Below are 27,930 nucleotides of genomic sequence, written 5' to 3' on the forward strand. Positions count from 1 at the left end.
TCACATCAACAAGTCACCAAGTGAGGTGTAATCTAGAGATACATCTATGTGTGATCCATAATCTAGAATATTATTAAGAAATATCGAAAACCAATACACCACTGTATATAACTAAACTCTGATCGAAATTGAGGATAATCATCATAAGCTCTTGGCAATTCTAGAACATTCCCACAAGTACATGTATGTGCAACTGGATGTTGCGCCAAACCAACAAGATTAACAAAATTTACTGTTATATGTCATCACATCTGAGGCAGTACAAAAACGTAAGAACCTATTTAACATGGTGCAATCCAACTCATTGATGTATTTTTTGGGAAATTTCTTGATCAGCACCATCCATATTTTTTCAGGAAACCTTATCCTCTTCTGTAATTTCTTCACTGTTGGATTCAAGTTCTGATACAAACTCACCATTGTTGGGTTGGCAAGTTCTTGTAGATGTGTGTGCATTAACGGCCGGTTTTAAGCAATCGGATATTGAATGCTGGTTTCTGAATCAGCTCTTTGTGAGCAAAGAGTCTGCAGAAATGGAATCAGTATCAAAGTCACTTACAGGTCCTATTACAAGTACACCAGCATGTTCGACAATAGAATGTTGTGTGTCAACTTCTACTAGATCTGGATGGACAGTTGTTTGATCATTCATCTCTGATTGTACTCATCTGATGAATCAAAAGACACAGATGTTCCTTGTGAATTGTCATATGCAATCTGATTAAAATCTGATGTAGTGTACGGGCTTTAATTATTTTGGCTATAAACTTATTTTAATTTTATTTTTTATTACTTTTGTTATTAATGCCCTTTTATCTCATTATTTTACTTTGATTTTGATTTTGTGATTTTTTTTAATTCCGCCCTACCTACATCTGATCCGACGCCTATGTAACGAGATTTCAACGAGACCCACTATCGACGATTTTAGTCAACGAATCACATACCTCCTTCTATAGCGCTCATGATGACGTCACCGGGTGGCAAACACACTCAAATAAAATGGCGGATTATACCGACGTTAGCGACCGTGAATAACACGGCTTTTCGGTAAGTTTATCATTGTCAAATGCAACGAAAGTAATTTTTATGTTAATATTGTGACTCGAATGGTTCGACTTTAGATCGTTATTCCGCATAGTTATTCTGGTAGTGTTGATTTTGTTTCCACCGGTTCGACCAAACACCAGTGTCTTTTTCCAGTCGCCTGCCCTGGAGACGGGTGATGTTTTGTTGACGATCGGGCCAAAATCGTCTACGGTATTGAAGCTGCAAATATTCATCAAATTGTATCAACATTTTGTACATTATATAATAACTCTTTATTAAAGTAATTGAGCTGATTTGGACTGGAATAAAATATTTTTTTATTTGGAACACATCGCAATTGATCAGGAAATATTTGTTTGATCCAATTTTCTGCGTCGATGCCGTGGGCCGGTGACCGTTATACAATTTAAAATCAGTTTGCATTGTTTACTATAGCTGTTTACAGTGTTCTAATCATTACGATTTACTTATTGTTTTGCTTCCATTCTAGATAATTATGCTCAGTGATGTAAAATTGAAGCGATGACTGAATGAACGAACCTTGGCTGGCGAAGATGTATCTGGAAGTGTACACATTTGTTGGAAGTGAAAAAAATATTCAATGTAATGACAAAAATTGTAAAATGCTGTGGAATTTCTTTTGCAAATAAAAATATACTAGCAATTTTCTATTAATGGTTTATTCAAGTGGGCAAAAAATAATGTACAGAAAGATTGCCCGTATACACTGAAAAGTAAGCAACCGACAGCCTGTATAAAAGGGGGGCTGTGATTGGCTGTTACTTACGCGAGATTTGAACGGGACTTACATAGGCGCCGGATCAGATGTAGGTAGGGCGGAATTAAAAAAAAAATCTCAAAATCAAAGTAAAATAAAAGGGCATCAATAACAAATATATTAAAAAATAAAATTAAAATAAGTTTATAGCCAAAATAATTAAAGCCCGTACACTACATCAGATTTTAATCAGATTGTGTCATATGGAGATTATTCATCCTTAGTAAAGTAAAGAGATAACAATAACTTCATAAGATCAGCCTTTCTTGTCCTTGTTCTTCACTGTTCTAGTTCCACCACCATTTCTTTTTTTGATTTGCTCGAAGCTCCACTTTTCTGTTGAACTTCATAGCACTTCTATAGCCATGCAGTGCTTTCATAGATCATGTATGCATCTTATGTGTCTCTTTGCTTTATTCATCTTCAGATTCTTATCTAGAAAAAGCACCCTTTGTCTTTATCTTCAATTTACCATGCAATGTTTTGAGAAGCTTTTCTTTCCTATTAGGTTTGCCTCTTTTCTTCTTTTCTTTTTTCAGTCTTCTGCAGTATCCCAATGCAGCAATGCAATCCCCATATTTTGGTATGTACTTTCGCAATTCTTCATCAATCAATAGAATCACATGACAATCAATCTATAATAAAACAATATGCAATAATTATGCATTTTATTCATTGTATATCAAACATTTCACTCAAATCAATATGCATTGATTACAATTAATGACGTTGGTCAGTTATTCTTGATAACATGGAAGAGATTTACCTATGTTTTAGTGAGATCTTTTGATTTGTTTTTTCTATGGGAAAAAGGTATGATTTTTTTTTTAAATCAAGAATTTTTTTTTAATTGGCCCGATTTAGAAAAATAAATAATTGTACCATCCCAAATAAGAATGTACCAGGTGGAATTTTTCGGGGACAAAAAGTAAATGTACTTTTATTTTTGTGCAAAGCAGTGTAACAATTTATTTTGTTCTTTTGGTTTCATTGCTTTCCACATTGTTGATGATAATAGAAAACATCTTCCGAATAACGTTTTTTTCTGCAACAGCATTTTTTCAAAACTAAACGATTTGTCATTTATCTAAACTGTAATGATACAATCACCAAAACATTTTAAGCTGACTAAAACAAACTATATTAGGCAAGGAAAAAAAAATCTCTGTTTCTTGTTTCATGGAAATTTCAAAATGAAACGATGATGGGATTGTTTTTTTGTTTTGTTTTTTTGAATACTTAGCTAAAATGGGAGAAATTTGAGACAAATGCGAGTACAAGCACATTTTGGAATGCTTTAGAAAGAAAAAACGTCTGAGACGCATAGTTAAAAATGATGCGTGTGGAAATGAGAAACAGAGATCTTTTTTTTCTCAGCCTTACCTGTAAGTTGTTCATCAGATAATCCCAATTGTAAAAAAATTTTTATGCAAATTAACTAATTAGCAGATTTGGATCAAAAAAATAATAAGGTCTAGGGAATATCCAAAGCTTATGTGCACCAAATGTCATTAATTAAATCTGCAGAGCAGCTTTGTTGGGTCCAAGTTTGAAGGCTACATATGCCCTAATATGTACTCGCTGATATATGTAATATAATTTTTTTCAGAAGATGCTTTGGTCATACATGCAAAATGGTAAATTGTTGTCATTTTTGCCAAAAATTCAAGATAGCGACTGTCACTTTAAAGAGTTATTTTACAAAGTCATTAAACAGTCCCCATTAAATTTTTGAAAGTTCTCTTTGTGCTCGTCATATTAAAGCTAAGGGGTTGTCGCGAGCGTGTCCTTGAAACTTGAGTCCCAAGTGGCGTATACAACAGATTGTTTATTTACATCAAATTTGAACATGTGTTGCATGACGACCCCTTCGGTTTAAGATATAGCAAAGAAAAACATAGATCACAAGTGAAAGTAAAATTAATTGAGGTGCATGTCTATGTTATTGCACTTGCTAAAATTGTTTAAAGTATGTTTGAGAAAAATGCAAGTCTGAGGATGGGAATGAGGCACTAAAATTACACTACCATACATCTCATGAATATGAATGCTTGTTGCCATGGTGCCCTACAATAAATTTTTACATGGGGCTTACAATGTTAACATATGTGTAATGACCGAATTTGAGATTCTGGGATAGGGAATACAGTAATTGCAACTCTTTGTAATTATATAGTTCTGGACTAAAGTGGCTAATAGACCCTTTGTACAAGTCAAGCGCCCTCTTGTGTTGAATAATATGGTGAAGGCAGTGTACTCAAATTAGCAGTTTTAATAAATATCAGTTCAAAATAATGCGGTGAATAAGAGTAAGCTAGGCATGTCCAAGTTATCACATTTTAAACAAACAAGATGGCCGCCAGTTGGCCATATTTGATCAAACATGTATAATCTATGTACCAAGTTTGAATGAAACTGACAAAGCATGTCCAAAATACAACATTATCAAAAAACAAGATGGCTGCCAGTCGACTATTTTGAATCGTATCGCTAAACCACAGCATGTGCATATGTCTGACATAAAGTACTATACACATGCAAAGAATGAACGGAATCAGTCCAAAGGATTCTGAAATATGACTTCCTATGGACGGTCGGAGGACATGCATCCTAACATGTATAATCTATGTACCGATCCAAAGGATTCTGAAATACTACTACAGACAGACGCACCAGTCGGCCATTTTGAATCGAACCGCTAAACCACTGCATGTGCATATTTCCCACATAAAGTATTAGGCACATGCAAAGTATGAACAGAATCGGTCCAAAAGATTCTGAAATATGAGGACAGACGGACGGATGGACGGGCGGGCGGACATGACAACAAATTCATGTGACCTCTAAAGTTTTATTGCTTACATCTACTGGACACAAATTGTAGTATATGCCTTCAAATTTCAGATTGCCTAAACCCTCAGAAAGTGGTCAAATAGCAACTACTTTAATTACAATCCAATATGGCTGTTAAATTTGTGGACCAATACAAATTTCAAAAGTTGGGTTCACCAGTTCACATTAAGCTCATAAACTCATTGCCATATAATGTTTGAGAAGGCTCTGTTCATTGGTTTCTCAAAAAAGCTAATGAAAAAAATGGTGGAAGAAGAGGAAGAAAATCTGAACAATAACAAATGAAGACCAAGTCCTGCTGGTTTGAAACCCCAAGAAACACCCAAACAAAAACGAAAGCAGTGCCCAAACTGACTTATCTTTAAATAACCTGCAATTTTATTGAAATGAACCCCCCCTAACAATAAGCAATTTTTCACTGTATCAAAACTACTTGACCTTTGACCTTCCCTGGGTTAATCAGGCAACAGCTGCTGTTTGCATGCAAAATACATGGCAAAAATTTTGTCAGCAACTACTAAAGGAAAAAAACAAGCGAGTTTGCAAGTGGACTCGTACTGTGGTCACTCAGTAGCTGGTTAGTGTTATTTGAAGAACTACCAGGTAGTAATGTCCACCAAATTAGATTTTGTATCTTTAAATAAAAACACAAGTAAACTAAGGCTCAAATGCATCAATTTTTAGCATGGGAATTGTTCTTGCACAAAATATGCATAATAATGTTGTAACCAGATTGTATTGTAAATTAATTAAGGTCCAGTGAAAAGGTTACAAAAGTGTTAGTAGTATACTAGTCATTGTTAATGACACAGTCCCCGTCCAAAATTTTGTGATCTGACATATCAATTTGATGCTGATGAAGTCATTGAGATTAGTTTGAAACTATTAATAGGAGATGGATTTGTAAAAAATTATGATTTAGTGCTTTTACACGAGAATTGGACATTGGGCAGTCATATTGAATTAATTAACAAAAATAATATTCATGTTGATGTATCTATTGGTATACTGTCTTTGTACAAAATTTAAACAGAAACGTTCATTGCATTCATGAAAAACTAGGCATGGGTATCATGAAAAACAAAAAGGCCACCAGTCGGCCATATTTGTTCCAATCACGAAAAAAATATGACGTGCACCTATAACCCAATATGTATGATCACCATACCCACTTTGATCCAAATCGGCCTAGTATCTCTGAGAAACAGCTCCAACATTTAAAAATTACGATTTAGCACTTTTACATGAAAATTAGGGATTGGCCGGCCATAGTATTGAATCGAATCACAAAAATAATGTTGGTGTGCATGTATCCCTTGGTATACTATCTTTTTACAAAATTTAAATTTGTTTGAATCACAAAAAAAATATAACGTGCACCAATAACCAAATATGTATGATCAAACATATCAACTTTGATCTAAATTGGCCTAGACATCTCTGAGAAACAGCTCTGAACATGTAAAAAATGACGATTTAACGCTTTTACAGAAAATGTGGGCATCGGCCAGCCATATTGAATCGAATCACAAAATTAATGTTGGTACAAATGTATCCCTTGGTACATCTCTTTGTACAAAATTTAAAGATAAACGTTCATTGCATTCAAGAGAAAGCAGCATGGGTACCATGAAAAACAGAATGGCCGCCATATTTGTTTGAACATCAAAAATGGCCGCCAGTCGGCCATTTTTCTTCGATCATAAAGTGACTTGATGCGCATAAGTAAGACATTATGTATTGTCTTCATGTAAAGTTTGAATGACATGGGTGTCCGAGATATAGCTCCGGACTAACGTATGTACGGGCGGACTGAACCAAAATTAATAGTCCCCGTTTTCGGACTTCGTCCGAATGGGGACTAATAAGCATTTACTGTGAAGTAGAAATTCTAAGTTACTTTCTCTATAAATTGTATTTAAGAAATCAACATTTTGAAAAGGCTCTTATGGTCAATCACTTGGTATCAATTTGTCAACTCAAATTTGACAAATGTGTGCACGGAAGTATCACACAGGAAATGTGTTTGGGCACTTGTCTAGGCACTGATCCTAGTCAATCAGCCAATTTATAACCACTAAACTATACAAAGCATTACACACCTTATCTTCCTTACACAGATGTAGTCCTTTCTCAGATACACCCCTGCTGTCACGAAATTCCAGCACTTCTTTATCACAAATGTTGCTACGATCTCAGCCATTATAGAAACCTGTGAATATGTGGATACAATTTACAAATATTTTTTGGATGAATACGCCTCAAAATAGACCAGGCTTGGTGATTTCGCATCAGACAAAAATTTTAAATAAGAAGCTTGGAAAAAAAATTTAAACTTCAAAATAAAAATTGAGAATTATGGCAGATGCACAACATGAAAACAATCTGAACCACAGTATTGAAGTCTATAATACCTCATATAAATTTGATTGTACTGTTGTTTGCAGTCTGATTTATTCCAGAAGATCTGTGCCACAAGTTCAATTTAAATCTGTTTTTTTCGAGATATCAGAATAAAAAATTTACTATCGGCAATGAGAATTAGTTAATAAATCAATCTCACTAAAATCTGATGTATTTTATGTGTATTTTAATAATTAATTAATTTATTTTACTTTTACTATTTTTTTTTATGTTAGGTATATTTTTAACTATCGCCACATACATCAGAACCAATGCCTATGTAACAGGATTTCAACAAGACCTCCTCTGACTGGTTTAGTCAACAAATCACAGACCTCATTCTATAGTGAACCTGCTATAAACACACTCAAATAAAATGGCGCATTATATTGATGTTAGCGAGAAAACGATCAGGAAAAACACGGCTTTTCGATAAGTTTATCATTGTCAAATGCAACGATAATCATCTATATTTTTTATGATTATATTGTTGCTTGAATTATTCCAGTTTTGGTTATTATTTTGCGTGGTTATTCCGAGAGTGACGATTTTTTTTCCATGGGTATGACCGAACACCAGTAACTTTTTCCAGTCGCTTGCTTTGGAGACGGGTGATGTTTTGTAGATGATCGGGCCAAAATAGTCTACGGTATTGAAGCCATTGCTGTAAATATTCATCAAAATGTATCAACATAATGTACAATAACTCTTATTCAAGTAATTGAGTTGAAATAAAATATTTCTTCTTATTTGGAACACATCGCAATTGATTAGGAAATATTTTTTTGTACTAGAGCGAGAAATTGACACTTTCTCACAGTTCATCTGCACTTGATATCATCCCTGCCAATAACTGATTTTTTTCGACGTGGAGGTGGTGTGGAATTTTAAAATAAATCAAAGAAAGCTTAGAAAGAACTCCCGTGTGCTGAGAGTATTGAAGACACATTAAAAATTAATTCAAAATTACTTGTACATGAGATATTGATAGAAAAGCTGAAAACTAATTATGTACATCAGGTAACTAATATGAACAGAACAGAACAAAAAAATTATGAATTATTATGCTAATTAGAAAATTAATATGAACAAATTTTAACCCAAAATTAATCAGGCCTGTCTATTGTCCTAGAGCATTTATGTACCAAATTTTATTCAAATGTGATGATCAGTATTTGAGATATCAGTGTTAATTAATTATGTTAATTAGGAGATTAATAAGCATAAATATTTACCAAAAACTAATTGGGTTTCTGCATAGTTCTCTTTAAAAGTTTCATTAAAATCCAATTTGTGGTTCTTTATATATCAGTGGAACATTATGCAAATTAGGTAATTAATATCCAATTAAAACTAATTAGGTCTCTGCATAATCCTAGAAGATCTATGTAGCAAGTCTCATTGAAATATGATGATTACTACTTAATATATCAAAAGCTGAAAATTAATTAATTATGCAAATTAGATAATTAATATGTACTCATACTACCCTAAAAACTATCAGGTTTGTGCAGTGTCCTATGACATCTATGTACCAAGTGTCATTGAAATGTGATGATTACTACTTGAAATATCAAAAGCTGAAAATTAATTAATTATGCAAATTAGCTAAGCCTAAAACTATCAGGTCTGTGCAGTGTCCTATGATGTCTATGTACCAAATTTCATTGAAATGTGATGATTACTACTTGAAATATCAGAAGCTGAAAATTAATTAATTATGCAAATTAGGTAATTAATATGTACTCGTATTACCTTAAAAACTATCAGGTCTGTGCAGTGTCCTATGACATCTATGTACCAAGTGTCATTGAAATGTGATGATTACTACTTGAAATACCAAAAGCTGAAAATTAATTAATTATGCAAATTAGGTAATTAATATGTACTCATATTACCTTAAAAACTATCAGGTCTGTGCAGTGTCCTATGACATCTATGTACCAAGTTTCATTGAAATGTGATGATTACTACTTGAAATATCAAAAGCTGAAAATTAATTAATTATGCTAATTAGGTAATTAATATCTACTGATATTACCTTAAAAACTATCAGGTCTGTGCAGTGTCCTATGACATCTATGTACCAAGTTTCATTGAAATGTGATGATTACTACTTGAAATATCAAAAGCTGAAAATTAATTAATTATGCTAATTAGGTAATTAATATCTACTGATATTACCCAAAAAACTATCAGGTCTGTGCAGTGTCCTATGACATCTATGTACCAAATTTCATTGAAATATGATGATTACTACTTGAAATATCAAAAGCTGAAAATTAATTAATTATGCAAATTAGGTATTTAATATGTACTCATATTACCCTAAAAACTATCAGGTCTGTGCAGTGTCCTATGACATCTATGTACCAAGTTTCATTGAAATGTGACAATTACTACTTGAAATATCAAAAGCTGAAAATTAATTAATTATGCTAATTAGGTAATTAATATCTACTGATATTACCTTAAAAACTTTCAGGTTTGTGCAGTGTCCTATGACATCTATGTACCAAGTTTTATTGAAATGTGATGATTAGTACTTGAGATATCAGTGGAAAAGCCAAAAATTGATTAATCATTATGCAAATTAGGTAATTAATATTGCACAGATTTTTACCCAAATCTGCGCATTAGTTTGGAGCATCTGTGTGCCAAGTTTCATCAAAATCCAATGAGTGGTTCTTTAGATATCAGTGGAACAGTCATGAAACAGCCAAAAATCAGCTAATTATCATGCAAATTAGGTAATTAATATGCATGGATTTTTACCAAAATCTAATCAAATCTGCGCATTGGCCCAGAGCATCTATGCACCAAGTTTCATCAAAAACTGATGTATGGTTCTTGAGATATCAGTGGAACAGACGGACACACATACACACACACACACACACACACACACATACACACATACAGACACACTAACTGCAAAGACTCCCTTTTTGTGCTTCGCACACGGGAGTCAAAAACAGTCTAGATCGTACACGTCTGGCTATGTTTTGTGAAACTTACAAGAAAATATGATCAAGTACACGTCAGTAAAATGAAAAATTAAATAAATTGTCCGTCGCAGTAGATGACAGAACATGAATTTTTAGCCTTCAAAGGCAAATGAAAAATTTACCCGAGTATCTAATCACCTTTTCTGGGCATTTTCCCTGGCCAACCTTTATTGTCTTCAAACTGAACCCATACTGCGCAACACAATCTTTTTTTTGTACATCGTAATGGTTTGTTCATCGGCCAATATAAAAGGATAGCTGTGATTGGCTGTAGCTTATACGAGATTTGAATGGGATTTTATTTTAATCAGATTGTTAATAAATATGCATGGTTTTCAATATTTAACTAATCATGACTGTAGATTACCCCAATACCATCTATGTACCAAGTTTCATCACAAGAAATAGGAAAAATGTATTATTATAAAAAAAATTTAATAAAAAATTTATAAGTTTCTCATTTGTCTACCCCTCCTGTATAGTTGACTGTTCTTCTTGCCAACTGTCTTCAGTAAACAGATGGAAAAGAGTATTGGCAAGAAGAACTGTTATACAGGAGGGGGTAGATAAAAGGCTGTATTTTGTAATAGTTTTTTTGATAATATATTTCTTCCTTTTTTCTATGGTTTCATTGAACTGTGATTACTATGTATATTATGCAAATTATTATGCTTGAATTTCAATGCAAAACTAATCATGTTAGCATTGTCCCCAGGCAGTTATTTACAAAGTCTTATTGAAATGTAACAATTCGTTTTACGTATAACTGTGGAAAATTGATTAATTATTATGCAGATTAGGTGTTAGTATGTACAGATTTCAAAAATATTCAGGTCTGTGTATTGGTGCCTATGTACCAAGTTTCATTGGAATGTAATTAGTATTTGAGATATCAATGGAAAAGGCGAAAATTTATTAATTATGCGAATTAGGTACATGCAGAACCAATCAGATCAGATCTGTGCATTGTTCTTGAGCATCTTGGTGCCTAGTTTCATTGGAATATGATGTTTCGTACTTGAGATGTCAATGTTGATTAGTACTTGATGATTAGCATTCGTGGAATAGCTGAAAATTAACTTAATATTATAAAATAAAATATTAACCAAAAGCTAATCAGGTCTGTACATAGTCCCAGAGCATCCATGTACCAAGTTTCATTGAATGTGATGATTAATATTTTATCATTAATATATCAGTGGAAAAGCCAAATATTGACTAATTATTAAGCAAATTAGACAATTAAAATTCAGATTTTTACCCCGCATCGATAATGTTAGTGCATTGTCCTCGAGCAGAAATGTCATTAAAGAAAAGTTTCATCGAAATCCGTAGATCGGTTCTTCATATCTGTTTAACACACACACAATTATGAAATTGTCACACCTGTGCCAGCCTAGCATTATACCACTTTTCTGGCAGTCGAAGATCCTCGACACGTTTAAAATGGGCACGCATATCAGATATGGGGTGCAACGAAAACTTGCACGACGTGATGCTATGCTTGTGGATGTACCAACTAACACGATAAAAATGTGACCAAGCAGATGTCTCGCTTGCACGTCAGTCCAAGGGCATTAGGCAAAAGTGTTCGATCAGTGATACATTTTGCTTTGAAAGATTTAAAAATAATATTTGCATACAATTTAGATACTACGCCATTATATCTATATTTCTACCAATTTGATTGATAAATTGGAAAATCGTAAATCACAATAGCACATGGAAGTTGTAAAACATATTTAACAGCGCCGCCATCGATGAATTGTGCGCACTTCCACTTCACGATTGCTTGCGCGTCTGTGTTCCGCTATAAATGAGAAATTCAGCTGAACTATAATATAGACCAGCATATCATACAGAACATTCCATTTTCGGACGTACACCGCGTACCATACCTCTCGTTCGCGAACATTATTTGTGGTATTCGTGGTTGACGGTCAGCTTTGGATGTGTCGTACCTTATACATTTATTATGAAGAGCGAGGTGAAAGTATGGCACGCCAAAACTGTCTTATGTGGATATATATCATTATACACTGCATACTCGTTATTATACAATGCATGCTCGTTATTATACAGTGTATAGTCTATATTATACGGTGCTTACTCGTTATTATACACTGCATACTCGTTATTATACACAGCATACTCGTTATTATACAGTGTATAGTCTATATTATACAGTGCTTACTCGTTATTATACACTGCATACTCGTTATTATACGGTTCATACTCGTTATTATACACTGCATACTCGTTATTATACAGTGTATACTCGTTATTATACAGTGCATATACGTTATTATACACTGCATACTCGTTATTATTCAGTGTATAGTCTATATTATACGGTGCATACTCGTTGTTATACACTGCATACTCGTTATTATACACTGTATACTCGTTATTATTCAGTGTATAGTCTATATTATACGGTGCATACTCGTTGTTATACACTGTATACTCGTCATTATACACTGTATACTCGTTATTATTCAGTGTATAGTCTATATTATACGGTGCATACTCGTTGTTATACACTGTATACTCATTATTATACACTGTATACTCGTTATTATTCAGTGTATAGTCTATATTATACGTTGCTTACTCGTTATTATACACTGCACACTCGTTATTATACACTGTATACTCGTTATTATACAGTGCTTATTTGTTATTATACACTACATACTCGTTATTATACACTGCATACGTGTTATTACACACTGCTAACTCATTATTATACACTGTATACTCGTTATTATACAGTGCTTATTTGTTATTATACACTACATACTCGTTATTATACACTGCATACGTGTTATTACACACTGCTAACTCATTATTATACACTGTATACTCGTTATTATACATTGCATACTCGTTATTATACACTGCATACTCGTTATTATACACTGCATACTCGTTATTATACACTGTATACTCATTATTATACACTGTATACTCGTTATTATACATTGCATACTCGTTATTATACACTGCATACTCGTTATTATACACAGCATACTCGTTATTATACATTGCATACTCGTTATTATACATCGCTTATATTATTATACACTGCATACTCGTTATTACAAACTGCTAACTCATTATTATACACTGTATACTCGTTATTATATATTGCATACTCGTTATTATACATCGCTTACTCGTTATTATACACTGCATACACGTTATTATACACTGCATACACGTTATTATACACTGCATACTCGTTATTATACATTGCATACTCGTTATTATACACTGTATACTCGTTATTACACACTGGTAACTTGTTATTATACAGTACATACTCGTTATTATACACTGCATACTCATTATTATACACTGTATACTCGTTATTATACACTGCATACTCGTTATTATACATTGCATACTCGTTATTATACATTGCATACTCGTTATTATACACTGTATACTCGTTATTACACACTGGTAACTTGTTATTATACAGTACATACTCGTTATTATACAGTGCATTGTGTGCATACACATTGTACAATTCAAATTCGTTAATATACAATGCATTGTCATTATTTTATACATCATCCCAGAATACAATGCAATATGTCAATTCAGTGTGCATGTGCTAGTTGTACTGTTTACTGAACTGCATGTTTGAGTAGCTTTTGCGCCACGTAAGCAGCAATGGAGATGGAATCCTCTATGATAAATATCCTGGTCAGTCTCAATTTGCAATCATTGAAAAGTAAGTTTGAAAGGGAAAGAATAACACCTGATATAATTTGTAAACTGTCCATTCCACAAATGGAAACACTAGGTGTCATCAATTCAAGCGATATGATGAAACTAAGAGTTGCATGTTCAACATATGGAGGACAATCGCCTATGATACAAGGACGTGAATTCTCAATCCCTAAATTTGTTTTAGAAAACTTGCTGGATGAAGATTTTACCATAAAGGAGATTTCAACGATTCTGACTGTTTCCGAAAGTACAGTTTATCGACGAATGTCGAAATACGGTTTGAGTAAAGTGAATTTTACAGAGATATCTGATGTTGAACTAGATGCTAAAATACTGAATATAACAAGAGATTTCCCATACTGTGGAGAAAACATGCTTAGGCAATTACTTCTTAGTCGACATTCCATAAAGATTCAACGCATGAGATTAAGAGACAGTGTACACCGAGTAGACGAGGATGGAGTCATTAGCCGAAGGATTACACAACTGCATAGGAGAGTTTATAATGTTAAAGGCCCTAATCATTTGTGGCATGTGGACACAAACCATAAATTGATTCGATGGTATATAGTAATATTTGGTTCAATTGATGGGTTTAGTCGTTTGCCCACTGTTCTAGCTTGCCTCAATAATAATAAGTCTGATACTCTTTTGCATCACTTCAAAATAGGTGTTGAGCAGTATGGTTGCCCAAGTCGTGTCCGCTCTGACAAAGGTCTAGAAAATGTGGGTATAGCTGATTTCATGCTTTCAGAAAGAGGGGTAGGTAGAGGAAGTATGATAACTGGCAAGAGTACCCACAACCAACGCATTGAACGACTATGGAAAGACGTTTTCAGTGGTGTACTGAGTATTTACTACCAGTTGTTCTATCATATGGAGGACTGTGGTGTTTTGAATCCTTTAGACACCAGGCATATTGTTGCATTGCATTACGTCTTTCTGCATAAGATTGACGAGAAATTGGAAATTTGGCGACAAGCATGGTCACGGCACAGAATGAGAACCACGAGAACTTCACCTCTCCGTTTGTGGGTTTCAGGTCAGCTCCAGAATCCAATGGGAATTGAACTAAGGTCCACAGAAATTGTTAATTATGGGGCAGAGGGGATTATCTATGATGATGAAGAAGACGTAGACCCAAGACCAATTTTGAATACACCATCATATGAATTGTCACCACAATGCAGGGATCACCTTGGTGCAGCTATTCCAAGAGACTGGACTTCTGACAATTATGGGGTGGATATCTTCATGTTAGCTATACAAATAATCAACAACCATAATGTAAACCAAGGTTATAGGTAGTAACATTTAGACAACGGTAGTATGTTCCTCTATTCACGGTTACTTTTTTAGTAACCGTGCTCTATTTAAGGATAAAACGAGGTTGCCATAATTTCGGTACAATACATTTTTGGGAAGGGATGTCTCCACTGGGTACATGTTTATTAAGGCTATGGACCTTGCACATGTTGGTATTGTGGCACACTATTTTACAGTTTCTGTTTTTTGAGAACAATTCGGATATTGTTAATGAAACCCTATTTGCTCTTATCACACGGCGGCCATTACTGAATATTAATTGATTTTCATGCCTTGCTTTCGTCTTGACATATTGGTGGCGGATAATATGTATCCTTTCGTTGCATGGAACGTGAAAGCAAGGCTTGAAACACAAATTAGTCAGCAATGGCCACCGCATGATAACAGCTAACTGTGATGTCATTTGTTACATTTTTGCCAAACAGCATGCGAATGATGTCAGATATATTTAGTAACTGTAGTGAACACCACCATATTTGATCTTTGGAAATGAAAATAAACAACTGTGCCCGCCTATAACGTTGGAGTTTGATCCCAGAGTGTGGAAACTAATTTGCATAATAGTGGAAATGTTTATGGTTATACAGTAACTTTCTTAAGTGTTCTGATTTCAGCACAACTTGATAAGAGCATCTTGAGTGATGGTTTACTATACATGGGTATTAGCGGAGGTATTGGTCAGACAAAGCCTCCGTTTGTATTTTGGGTGACATTGACATTTTAAACAGTCTGCAAAATAAAATAACATTTATCATGCTTATGTTCAATGTATGTATCAGTTTTGAAAAAAATCTGTCCATGCATGACTGATAACTGGTTCCGGAATGGTGACAATTTGCGATTTTGATGCATTTTTTACTTCCGTGTGCGAAACGTAAAAAGGTCTGTATTTTACTAATTTGGTGATATCTTAAGAACCGTTGAACACACTTGACACTTGTACATAGATGCATTAGGGGTGATGCACATGGCTGATTAGGTTATGGTTAAAATATATTCAAATTAACTTATTTGCATAATAATTAATCTAATTATAGCTATTTTGGTGATATCTCAGAAACCATTCAACACATTGCAATAAAACTTGGTACAAATTTGGATAATGTGCAGACGTAATTACGTTTTGGTTGAAACCAATTTTCATTAAATCATGTATAACGGCCAAATTTCAGCTAACTGTTCTACATGGTTTAATGAAACTTTGTAAATAGATGCATTAGGTTGATGCACACACCTGGTTAGTTTAAGCTGGAAGTTTATATGCAAATTAGTTATTTAATTTGCATAATGATTATCCAAATTGTAGCTACGATATTGATCTCTTGAACTATTCTACATATTGCAGTAAACCTGGTACACAGATTGGGTGTAGGCATGATTAGATTATAGTGGGAATTAGCCATTTTTAGCAGTTTCACTGATATTTCAAAACACCATCACAGTTTCTTAATTCTCTGTTGTCAGCAAGTACACTCAAGTTATTCAAAGATGTATATAGGGTGGATGCAGTGTAGTTTTTCCCCCAATTTGTCTTGTCAGCAATTATACTATTTCTAATTCTCACACAGCTTTCTTTGTTTTGTTTTAAAATGGCTGCCATTCGACCATCTTGAATTTTACCATGTAAAAAATTTACATGCGTATCCAAAGTTGTATATGTGTATGATGTTTGAACTTGATCGGTCCAGGTATGTCTGAGGTACAGGTGTTTAAAGTCTGTGTATAACAGATTCCTCTTGCTCCAAGACCATGTATGTGGACAGCAAAAGGTATAATGCAATGAATGCAATTTAATACAAATGCATTTTAACATGTTCTATAATGGTTAAATGAAAAAAAATGTATTCATTCAGGGCGAAGTAAGATTGTAAACTGTAATTCGTAACACAATCATGCATAATAGCTTTGCTAAATGGGCTTGAATGAAAATTGCTGCTACATTTTATGTCAACATAATATACTTTATTGTATAACCCAAAACAGAAATGTCAAACTAAACTAAACTAAACTAAAATGTTCTATTACATTCATATACTGTAGAAATACAAATTATTCACGCAATTTCATGTAATTTTCAGAAAATAAAATTGGCTTGAAAATCAGGTTTTACAAAATGCACCCCACTTTTTCAATGTGCGTTAGGATTCTAAATATGCTTGTGATTCCTTGAAGTTTTATGATACTAGACGGTTATTGTAATGCAATAAACAACAATTCAATTGTGCAAAATGTATGCAAAAATATTTGTGTGAACATTTTAAGTTCTACATATAACACTCTACATTGTTGAGGGAATGTATTGGATTTAGTACCTAAAATCTATGGACAACATATGGGTATGCTTAGGAAAATCAACCAATGGTTTTATTCAATACAAACATTTCAATTATAATAATGTAATTGTGTTTTTGGAGTGAATTAGTGTGCATTGACAAAAAACATCTTAAACAAGTCATTGTTAATGACACACTCCCCGTCCAGAATTTTTTGATCTGACATATCAATTTGATGCTAATGAAGTCATTGAGATTAGATTGAAACCATTAATAGGAGATGGATTTGTAAAAAAATACGATTTAGTGCTTTTACGCGAGAATTGGACATTGGGCAGTCACATTGAATCAAATTACAAAAATAATGTTCATGTTGATTTATCTATTGGTATACTGTCTTTGTACAAAATTTAAAGAGAAATGTTTATTGCATTCAAGATAAAGTAGCATGGGTACCATGAAAAACAAGATGGCCGTCAGTTGGCTATATATGTTCGAATCACGAAAAAAAATGTTGTGCACCTACAACCCAATATGTATGATCATCATACAAACTTTGATCCAAATCGGCCCAGTCATCTGCGGACACGTTTAGGTATCAGAAATAGCAAATTTTACATCCAAAATGGCCACCAGTTGGCCATTTTTGCTCCGATCATAAAGTAACTTGACGCGCATATGTAAGACATTATGAATTATTTTCATGTAAAGTTTGAATGAAATCCGTCAATGGGTGTCCGAGATATAGCCTCGGACGTACGTACGGATGGACGAAACTAACCCAAATTAATAGTCCCCGTTTTCGGACTTCGTCCGAACGGGGACTAACTATAACAATCCACAAACTATAAGCTAACTTTCTCCATTTGTTTAATGAAAATTTAGATGAGGATGTTAGAATTTAAGAGTAAATATTTTTTTATTTTTTGCTGAAATTCAAAAGAAATGTACATATATGTTCAAAGTGAAGAGTTCAGCATCTTGATGCATAAATGTTAATTAAAGAAATTTTAGCAGTAGTGAACAAGTGGAACAATTTTTTGGCAGCCTGGATTACCATACAAAGTCTAACAGTTAAATTTGAACTTGAGAGCATTCATGTAGCTTTGTTGGGATCATGAGACTATTATGTGAAATACTTGATGGCCTGAATGTGTGTACATTGAAAGAACAAAATGAGAATGCACCAGCAAAACCATCCCGTAGAACCCAATTCAATCGTCTTAGCAAATTAAAATCAAACACTTATTCAAATGATTGTGTTTTGGAAGTGCTGAAAGTCCCAAGACCCCAATAGAGGTTTAAGAATGGTACAATTTATAAACAACTTTAAATACAAAAAGATGTTTAGGATATTTTGTATGTACCAGTAATAAACATAGTGATATGATGTATGCACAATTGTCATTTGTATATCCATTAGGGATAACTTTTTGACAACACATTAATGGGAAACTCTCATATATGTATTAAAATCATATGTTACCATAGAATTTACTTGTAAATGCATAGTCATATAAAGTATGCATTTGTTCAGTTGATAACAACTCATGTTCAATACTAGGTATTGGTAATTTAAGTTTATTAATGCATGTATCTGCCTCAGGTAGGAAGGACTCTTTATATTCAACAAATTCTATCGAAGGATGTGTGCCAAAACCCAAAACTGGCTCTTGAACTGATCCTGTTGCAAATGACAGAACATCCTCCAAAGTAACATGATCTCTTCTATTACCTAAACAACAGAAAAAAGTTGTTACTAGCAAATTATTGAGTATGCAGGAAACTGTAATGATACATTAAGCACATTTCTGCAGTTCCTGGGATTGCACCATTGAATCATGGAAATGTCATTTGAATGAACAGCCCACTGCTCATTATGTATTCAAAAGTTACTGCCAATCCTACATTGTATGTTTTAGCATATTATGTACACATTATCTCTACCTTGAACGGACATATTTGTAACACTTTGATTTGAATAAATCTATATGATTGACAGTCATTTAGAAGAATTGTATCTTGTTTTCTCGTCCACTTTTAGATGAAAATTACACTTTAATCTTGTTCAACTAATAGTCTAATGCCAAAATCATATTCTACAAATATTCATGAATGTATGCAACAGAAATAAACAGTCCTCTATGCATTCTGATAATACAATCCATTATTCCAACCAGATGTGTTAACATTAGGTGTGATTTTCATACTGAAATCTGATCACCAAATTTTCCTGTTACACTCAAAGCTATGGTTTAAAGCTCATTCCAGAAGCTAAATATTATAGCAGTAATAAGACCCAAGATCAAAAAAGGCTTAGAACGAGCGCCGTGCTGAAGATAATGAACATAAATGTCCAAAAAATTAAAATCAATTAATAATAATCATGCAAGTTGTCAGTTATCAGTGCCCCCCTTCCCTCCACCACACACATGGTAGTCCCAATGTGTGCACAATTTTTCTCCTTAGCTCTAAAGCTTAGCTATGATGGAACGTTGGATACTTACTTGCAAGTTCACGCAAATATTTAATAAAGACAGCATACACTTCCCCTTCAAATCGCCTTTTATTTGACCCAACTTCACTGAATTCAGGGACCAACAGCAATTTTAGTTTTGGGAAGGTCAATGCACTAGACGGATTGTGGATAAATAAATGTTGCATGGTCGGCAGCTTAATACATAACTGAAAAAAAGAAAATAAAGAAACAAGTCATTGTCAATGACACGTCCTCCTTCAAATTCTGGGTGATACTGGCATTGAGGACATTAACAAAATGGTATCAAGTCTTTGTGCTTTGAACAAAAACAGTGTGAATGTCATGTCCAGTCACCCGTTTGTTGCTTTAGTATGCAGCCAAGCAGTGCAGTAATTCTTCCCAACTAAAGCACACTGCAAGTGCAATTATACTTGTTCACCAAATAGAATGGGTTTTGTAACCAATTTTGATTAATGTATTACTTAAAGGCATGTGCAGCATAAATGTCATAAATGCACTCTAAATCAAAGAGTGCAAAAGTTGAAAACATACACAGCCAGATATGCACATGTGTACCCACCATGTCCTATTTTATCTTCCTGACCTTACTAATGCATTGTGAGAAAGTTGTTGCAAGTAAGTAATGGGCTTTGCAACACTGTAGCAACAAAGTATCAGTTGTTCAAGATATGCAAATTAGTGATCTCACTATGACACCAAAATTATGTTTAAGAAACATATAAACCATTTTTTGACAAAAATTAGAATCATGATCTAAATGAATATTAAGCATATGCACGACAAGATGTATGTGTGTGAAGTTTGAACTTGATTGATGTTGCAGATATGGATCCAGAACTGAATTCGGTCATTTTGAACCCGATCCACGCAAAAAATATGACATGCATCAAGGTCCTATTATGTTTAATGTATGTACCAAATTTGAACAAAATCTGTTTATGCATGCCTGAAATCCGTTTCCGGAATGGTGAAAATGTGCGATTTTGATGCATTTTCGGCCTTAAAATGGCCGCCATTCGGCTATCATTAATCGGATCATGAAACAAATGCATGTGCATACGTCCCATATAACGTGTAAAGTATGAGTGAAGTTTGAACTTGATCGGTCCATGCATGTTCGAGATACAGGCGAGGACGGACACACAGACGCACGCACAGAGCACAATCCATAAGTCCCCGTTTACGGACTATGTCCGAACGGGGACTAACAAGTCATGACATAGCCACTATACAATTCAATTTAATGTAAGTTTACAGCACATGTATGTTACATGATACATGTCACAGATTTTGAATCGATCTGGTATCTAGAATGAAAACTGGAAACAAATACATTTCCATTCAGGGCAAATACTATGTATAACAACTATACGTTAGTTTAATTATACCTGATATATTCCCAATTTGTCCAGTCCTTGCTTTAATTGTTGAATACATGGACAAGAGGAATCTGTATCCATAAATAGTTCTTGTCTTATATCTTCAGAAAGAAACTGCGGTAATTGTCCATTTTGCAACATACTGAGAGCTATACCAGAATACAAACAATAATTAGTACATGATTTACTTGAGTTTAATATAGGCGGCTACTCATAAATGAAAATACCCAGAATTTACTAGCAATAAAATCAATCAAAAAATCAGATATCAAATGAGTGAAGACAAAAACAAACGTATTGGGTAAAGACCATGTTCTTCTTTTTGCACTGAAGAACATGGAATTATTCTAAAAATAGCAATTTTTGAAAGATGTTAGGTCAATTTGCTCAAAATACTATACACATGAAAAAACGCTGTTTTGTGTTATCATGGAAATGTATTTTAAATGATTTTACATAATAAGCCAAAAACATAATACTATTTATGACCAACTTTTTCAAAATTGATGTGTACCTGACTTCTACCTTTATATACAATTGAACTGCAAGTCACCAAAAGTTGAGAAAATACATGCATTAGCTGTTAGTATATTCAGAAAATTGCAATAAAATGAGTGGTCATCAGTTATTTTTCCATGGTAACTGAGTATGTAAATTATTAATCAAGTGATAGAGCAATTCATAAACATTCCCATGATATTCTATGTATGTACTAAGTCTGAATGTAATGAAGCCTAAATGGGATTTTGCTGTAGTTTTCAAGAAGTTTAAAATATCAATCAAAGAAAGCTTAGAAAGAACTCCTGTGTGCTTGTGAGAATCAGAAACAGTAATGTTTGACAGCACAAATGGAAAACACTACATATCACCCTACATACCCATGAGCGCATAAATCTTTGAATAACTATGAGTGTACTTTTTAACAATTGATATATGACAACTTAGATAATTAAAATGCACAAATTCCCACTATCATCTAATAATGTCTATGTATTACATCCAATGCATTTGTTTACCAAGTTTCATTGAAATATGTTGAACGGTTCTATAGATACCAGTGAAACAGCTGTAAATTAGTTAAAAATATCTAGAAACGTTCATGAGATATCACTGAAATAGCTACAAATTGGTTGATTAGTATGCAAATTAGATAATTTGTATAGATTGCCACTATAACAGCACCGAAATAACCTGATTAGGTATGTGCATCATTTCATGTGTACCAGGTCTCATTGAAATATGTTGAATGGTTCACTAGATATCAGCATAGTGGCTACAATTAGGCTAACCAAAAACTGAATCTGATCTGCCCATTATCCCAGACCATCTACATACCAAGTTTCATTGAAATCCAAACCATTCATCATCCATAAATACAGGTTTTTTACATCTAAGTGGTATCATTCAAATTGAACTAACAATTTTACCATATATTTTTAGTTGCGATTCTATCAAGCTGTTAGGAATGAAGGGAGGAACTCCTGACAAAATAACCTTAGTAGCTGGTTTAGTCAAAGGTTCAACATGAACGAGAATATCTCCAATGTCAGTAATACTGGCAGCACAAACTTGCTCGACAGAGCTCAAAGAATCAAGAAACACAATAACACTGCCGTTGGCTCTTGAAGCAGACAGACAGACAGACAGACAGACATGGTAACCACAAAGACTCCCTTTTTGTGCATCGCACACGTGAGACAAAAGTGACAATCATATGACACAAGTAGATTAAGAATAAACATACCCATGATTACACCAATAGTCATATAATCACTGGACATATACATCTTCTTCCCATTATCAAAGTAGGTCTCTTTAATCTCTCTTAAAATGATAGCAAAAAATTCCTTCCTAGGACCTCCATAATCCTTGGCTTTCTGAATGTAATGAAAGTAAAAAGCAATATTTAGGCTATTAATGTTAAAGAATAGAGGAATATGCTAATCAGTGTTTACTGGTATTGTGCTAACATATATCAAGCATAAATACATTATATGTATTATAATTGTCAAAACAAGCATCAAAGATGCATAGTCCCGTTGTGATTTTAATGGCAAAGCTGATCAGTAGTATTAGAGGAATGCAGTGATTTTTCACTGCTGGTAATCAGTAAGGTGTGCTTTTGGTTGAATTGTGATATTTTGAATCCAACCTGCAAAAAAAGGACATGCACCAAGTTCTGAAATAGCCAAAACAGCAGATTTTGACCAAGTTTTAGCATGCCATTTGGCCATCTTGAATGACGGCCATTTTGAATCCAACCTGCAAATCGAAGAAAGCTAAGAAAAAACTCCTGTGTGCTCTGTGAGAACCAGAAACAGCGTTGAAGTTGACGGTTCATGAGATATCACCGAAATACCTACAATTTGACTAATCATGCAAATTAGATAATTAGGATTGATTTCCACTATAACATAATCAGGTAAGTACATCACCCCAATGCATCTATGTACCAAATTTTATTGAAATACGTTGAATGGTTCTTAAGATATCACCAAAATAGCCTAAATTTACCTAATTTTTATGCAAATTAGATTATTAACATGCATACATACAGACAGGGTAACCGCAAAGACTCCCATTGTGTGCTTCGCACATGGGAGAAAAAAAAAAAGGATGTGTACCAAGACCCCATTTTGATCAATGTATGTACCAAGTTTGAACGTAATCCGTACATGCACGACCGAGACTCGATTCCGAAATGGCCAAAATAGTGGATTTTGACACATTTTTAACACTAAAATGGGCACCAGTCGGCCATCTTGAATCAGATCACAAACAAATGTATGTGTATATGTATCCCAAGTAGTATGAGGTGTGTATGAAATTTGAACAAGATCGGTCCAGGCATGTGCAAGATACGGGTTCGGACGGACGCACGCACTGAGGTCAAACTAAAAGTCCCCATTTCAGACTTCGTCCGACGGGGACTAATAAGTTATACTTTCGAATAACAATATAGTGAATAATATCTCTAGTTTATGTCTGCTTCTATTGGGAGGAGATGTGGTATTAAAAATCATTGAATCTTCAGTAAAGCGACAGGTGGCTGACTAGCAACTTTGTGACTGAGGTGGCTCTCCAGGGTGAATGATGCCATGCACACCTAACTAAGTAACCTTATACAGAAATGCCCCCTATTGTTTCAGACTATCATCTGGTGGGACTAAAACACTAAAACAAATTTACCTCTCCATAAAATTCCACCTCTAGTGTAGTTCTTAGCTCGTTTATATCTAGCTGACTGATCTCAGACATTCCAGTTTCTTTTAATGAAACTCTATCGACACAGATAATAGATGTATCTTCTTCATCACACTGATCCATTGTTTGTATTTCTAAGCTTCTTCCCAGCATTATTTTGGACTGGTAAAACCTTAGTATTTCTACTGGATCTCTTACATTATTTTGTAAGCAATATTGCACTGTCAGTTGTACAGTTTCATCTACAGTAGATGAATCTTCTACTGCAATCATCTGTAAATATAGTCAGCCCTAACATGTTTAACAGTGTCAAGTCTTTTATTATTCTGGATACTGACTACTGAAGTATGTGATATTTTCATGTTAAAGGTTGAAGCCTACTTTTGAATTAATGACTTAAAATATATCATTATGTATCATATATCTGTTGGTGTTATGTGCTAAATCTGTACACAATTAATGTCTAAAGTACATGTCCCTGTAGGGATCCCTCATTATCAACTACAAAATCATTTTGAATGGAATCACTTGTGATCATATCAGGAAGGTCTGGTACATAATTATAACATGTTCTAAAAAATGAGAAATTTCATTAACACTAAAAACATACTTACAGGGTTAATGACGTCTTCTCTTATATTTTGAATGTCCGATTCAACTACATGTACTATATTATCATGTGTCCCGTTATCACTTGTCCTGAAGAATAAATTATTTATGGCCATTTGTATATATATTTAAAAAAATTTGAACAGAAACTGAATCTTTTCAATAACAAAATGTAATGAAAATCTGCAAATAGAAATTGCCAAAAGGGACTTCATAAATACATTTTACCAATGATTTATAAGTTCATGGTGTGCAACTCAAAATAATTGTGATATGTGATATATCAAGGATTTGTATAGACTTGCATACACTCTAGTTTGTTTGTTGGTATGTTTTCAATAAAATCAAATATTTAAAAAAAATTATGCGAGTGAGTAAAGGGCGAAAGACGGGTTACCACGAAACAAACAAAAGACTTGTGTCCCTAGTAGATGCCCCTGGTTGTAACAGAATCAAGACAGAAGTTTGTTTATGAAAATTGAACTCCAATTTTGTCGTTAGTGGAATATTAATAAGCCTGTTAATCATTGCATCACGGAATGAACCCCAGACCGGTGACAATCATCACCGGTATTGCTAGAGGGCGTCTACAAGGGACAAAAGTCTCTTGTATGTTTTGCGGTAACCATTATGCGGTAACCCGGCTTTCACCATTAACACACATAATATTTTTAGTATATCATTTTATTGAAAAAATACCAAAAAACAAAACAAACGAGAGACTGTACAATGCTTGGAAATGTTTGATAGCATACATGAGTAAGGTTATCGCCATAACACGAACCATATCTTTCACAGACTCATTCAGGAAATGAATGTATGTCTTTCGATTTTGTGATTATATTTGTATCTTTATCGCACATCACACCAGTATTACATATCCTCTCCTATAAATCCTTGATATTATGAGGTTATGACCTGATATCACTTGTGAATAGAGCTGGTTGATACGAGTGACGTCATGGGGTAGATAATACAGCCCATGACGCCACGAGTATCAACCAGCTCTACGAACAAAGGATATCAAGTGATAACCTTTTTATCACATGACCAACGTTGAGTGTCAAAAGGACAGAGAAATTATATTTTTACGGAACTTCTCTGCGGCCACCGATGTTTTTTGATAATCGGCTGAATATTACCCTTCTTTTAGACGTCTTTCCAAAATAAACAGCGTGCGGTTCGAACACACATAAAACTATGACTTTTAACGTGAATATCGTGACGTTTACCGTACCATATCAGCAGTGATCTTTCACGATAAATGCCACAACTGGGAACGATATGCACCATGGCCATGTGATTGCAAAGCAAATCATATCACTCAGACTGTTAGAATGGCGAGCAGATGAGAGAATTTTGTATGTAGGTCTATGTCTAAGAATCACTTACTCATTAATAACGACGTCTTCTTGTACGGCAGATACCAAGGGTATATTTTCATTTGTCTATAAATGAGAAATACATACATTTAGTATGTTAACATGTACAAGGAGATGCCATACTATTACCATGGCAATCACACTATGTAATGATTATTAAATATACATGTGATGTAGTGGAATCAAAATGTCACATTTAATGTTTCACTGTTTATGTTATGTGTGCTCGGGAATAAAAAATACTGCTGTGTTTTTCGGATGTTTACAAAATTCACATTTTGCACTACATGCATTCTAATCAAAGAAACCAGCTGCCCAGAAAACATAGATTAATATTTTATTTACTTTACCTGCTTTTCAGTGATTTCATATTCTTTTGTTTATTGTTGCTGTCTACTTGTTGCTAATAATATTTATTGTATTTTTTATACTTTATTGTACCTCATTTAGTTAAGATCCTATTAAGAATACGACTTCAAGTCATTCATACATTCTGTCTGAAAACTGAATTACCGACACCTTAATATTGAAACTTACCAAAGTCATAGTTGTGATATTTTCATCTTCACTGTCATCAAATACAGAGGAACACGTCCAGAGATGATCACGTAATTCCCGGACAAGGACTTCTTGATTGCAACCTCTACATATTTCTTTTAAGGACGAACTTTCTGCTTGTTGTTCAATTGGTTCCGTGCTAAGTGTCGTTTGGATTGGTCGAATGTAGATTTTTGCTTGGGATCCCATGTGCGCCTTTAATTCACTGACAGACCACGATCGACAGCTGACTAACGTCAACTCACGACAATGCGGTAAACACTGCATCAGTTCGAATCCACCACAGTTACGTAATTGCGGGAAACCTTCAGACTCGTCCGATATTTTTTGTATTACACTTTCTTCATCATCATCGGCCAAAAACTGTATTTTTTTCGATCCCAATCCCGCTCTGTGAAGTACTTGCCTTTCAGTTACTGACGGGGCTCTTGACGACGTCCTACTTGCAAGGCAAATGAGGTGACTAGTCCACGTTCTACGACGAGCGGCACTGGGTTGGACGCGTTTCCTTTTCTGGCCACGGGCGTTAGATGACCCCGAGGAGGAAGAGGTACTTGGCGAGAATAAGGATGCACGCTCTAGTGCAATTTCAGCAGCGCCATGTCGACGTGCACTGGTGCTCGGTGTGTCGTCTTTTTTGTTGACAATTTCGCTTACCATCTCACGTAACCGAACCTGATCGCCCATCTTACTCACCCCAAGTCGAATTAACTGACCATCAGTTAAATTTGGCACGGTGTGTATATCTATCCGTTCATCCCTGAAACGCTGTGTTAGGTTTCCTAATCCCAGCCTCAGCATAACAGTTTCAATCTCTCGATCACGATCTCGGTAATCTACTTGTGCCGCCGACATTTTAGAAATCA

At 34.3% G+C, this 27,930-nt stretch overlaps 1 protein-coding gene and 1 long non-coding RNA gene across 2 annotated transcripts; one reads left to right on the top strand and one right to left on the bottom strand.

Moving 5' to 3' along the window:
- The first annotated feature begins 749 nt into the window (after nt 1-749).
- LOC146741844 (uncharacterized) lies at nt 750-1,719 on the top strand. Its single transcript, XR_014929796.1, has 2 exons — nt 750-1,050; nt 1,541-1,719. It is a non-coding gene; the product is annotated as an uncharacterized LOC146741844 (long non-coding RNA).
- A 15,380-nt stretch (nt 1,720-17,099) lies between these two features.
- LOC146741845 (uncharacterized) lies at nt 17,100-27,469 on the bottom strand. The gene is made up of 7 exons (XM_085500777.1): nt 27,044-27,469; nt 26,517-26,572; nt 25,130-25,214; nt 23,056-23,188; nt 21,321-21,460; nt 19,940-20,117; nt 17,100-19,167 (listed from the first exon to the last, which is right to left on the bottom strand). The coding sequence occupies exons 1-7, from the start codon at nt 27,329-27,331 to the stop codon at nt 18,908-18,910; spliced, it is 1,140 nt and encodes a 379-aa protein (XP_085356903.1). The 5' UTR covers nt 27,332-27,469; the 3' UTR covers nt 17,100-18,907.
- Nucleotides 27,470-27,930: the final 461 nt, after the last annotated feature.

Source organism: Saccoglossus kowalevskii, chromosome 6, assembly GCF_978046115.1.
Source record: "Saccoglossus kowalevskii chromosome 6, keSacKowa6.1, whole genome shotgun sequence".
Taxonomy (NCBI): Eukaryota; Metazoa; Hemichordata; class Enteropneusta; family Harrimaniidae; genus Saccoglossus; species Saccoglossus kowalevskii.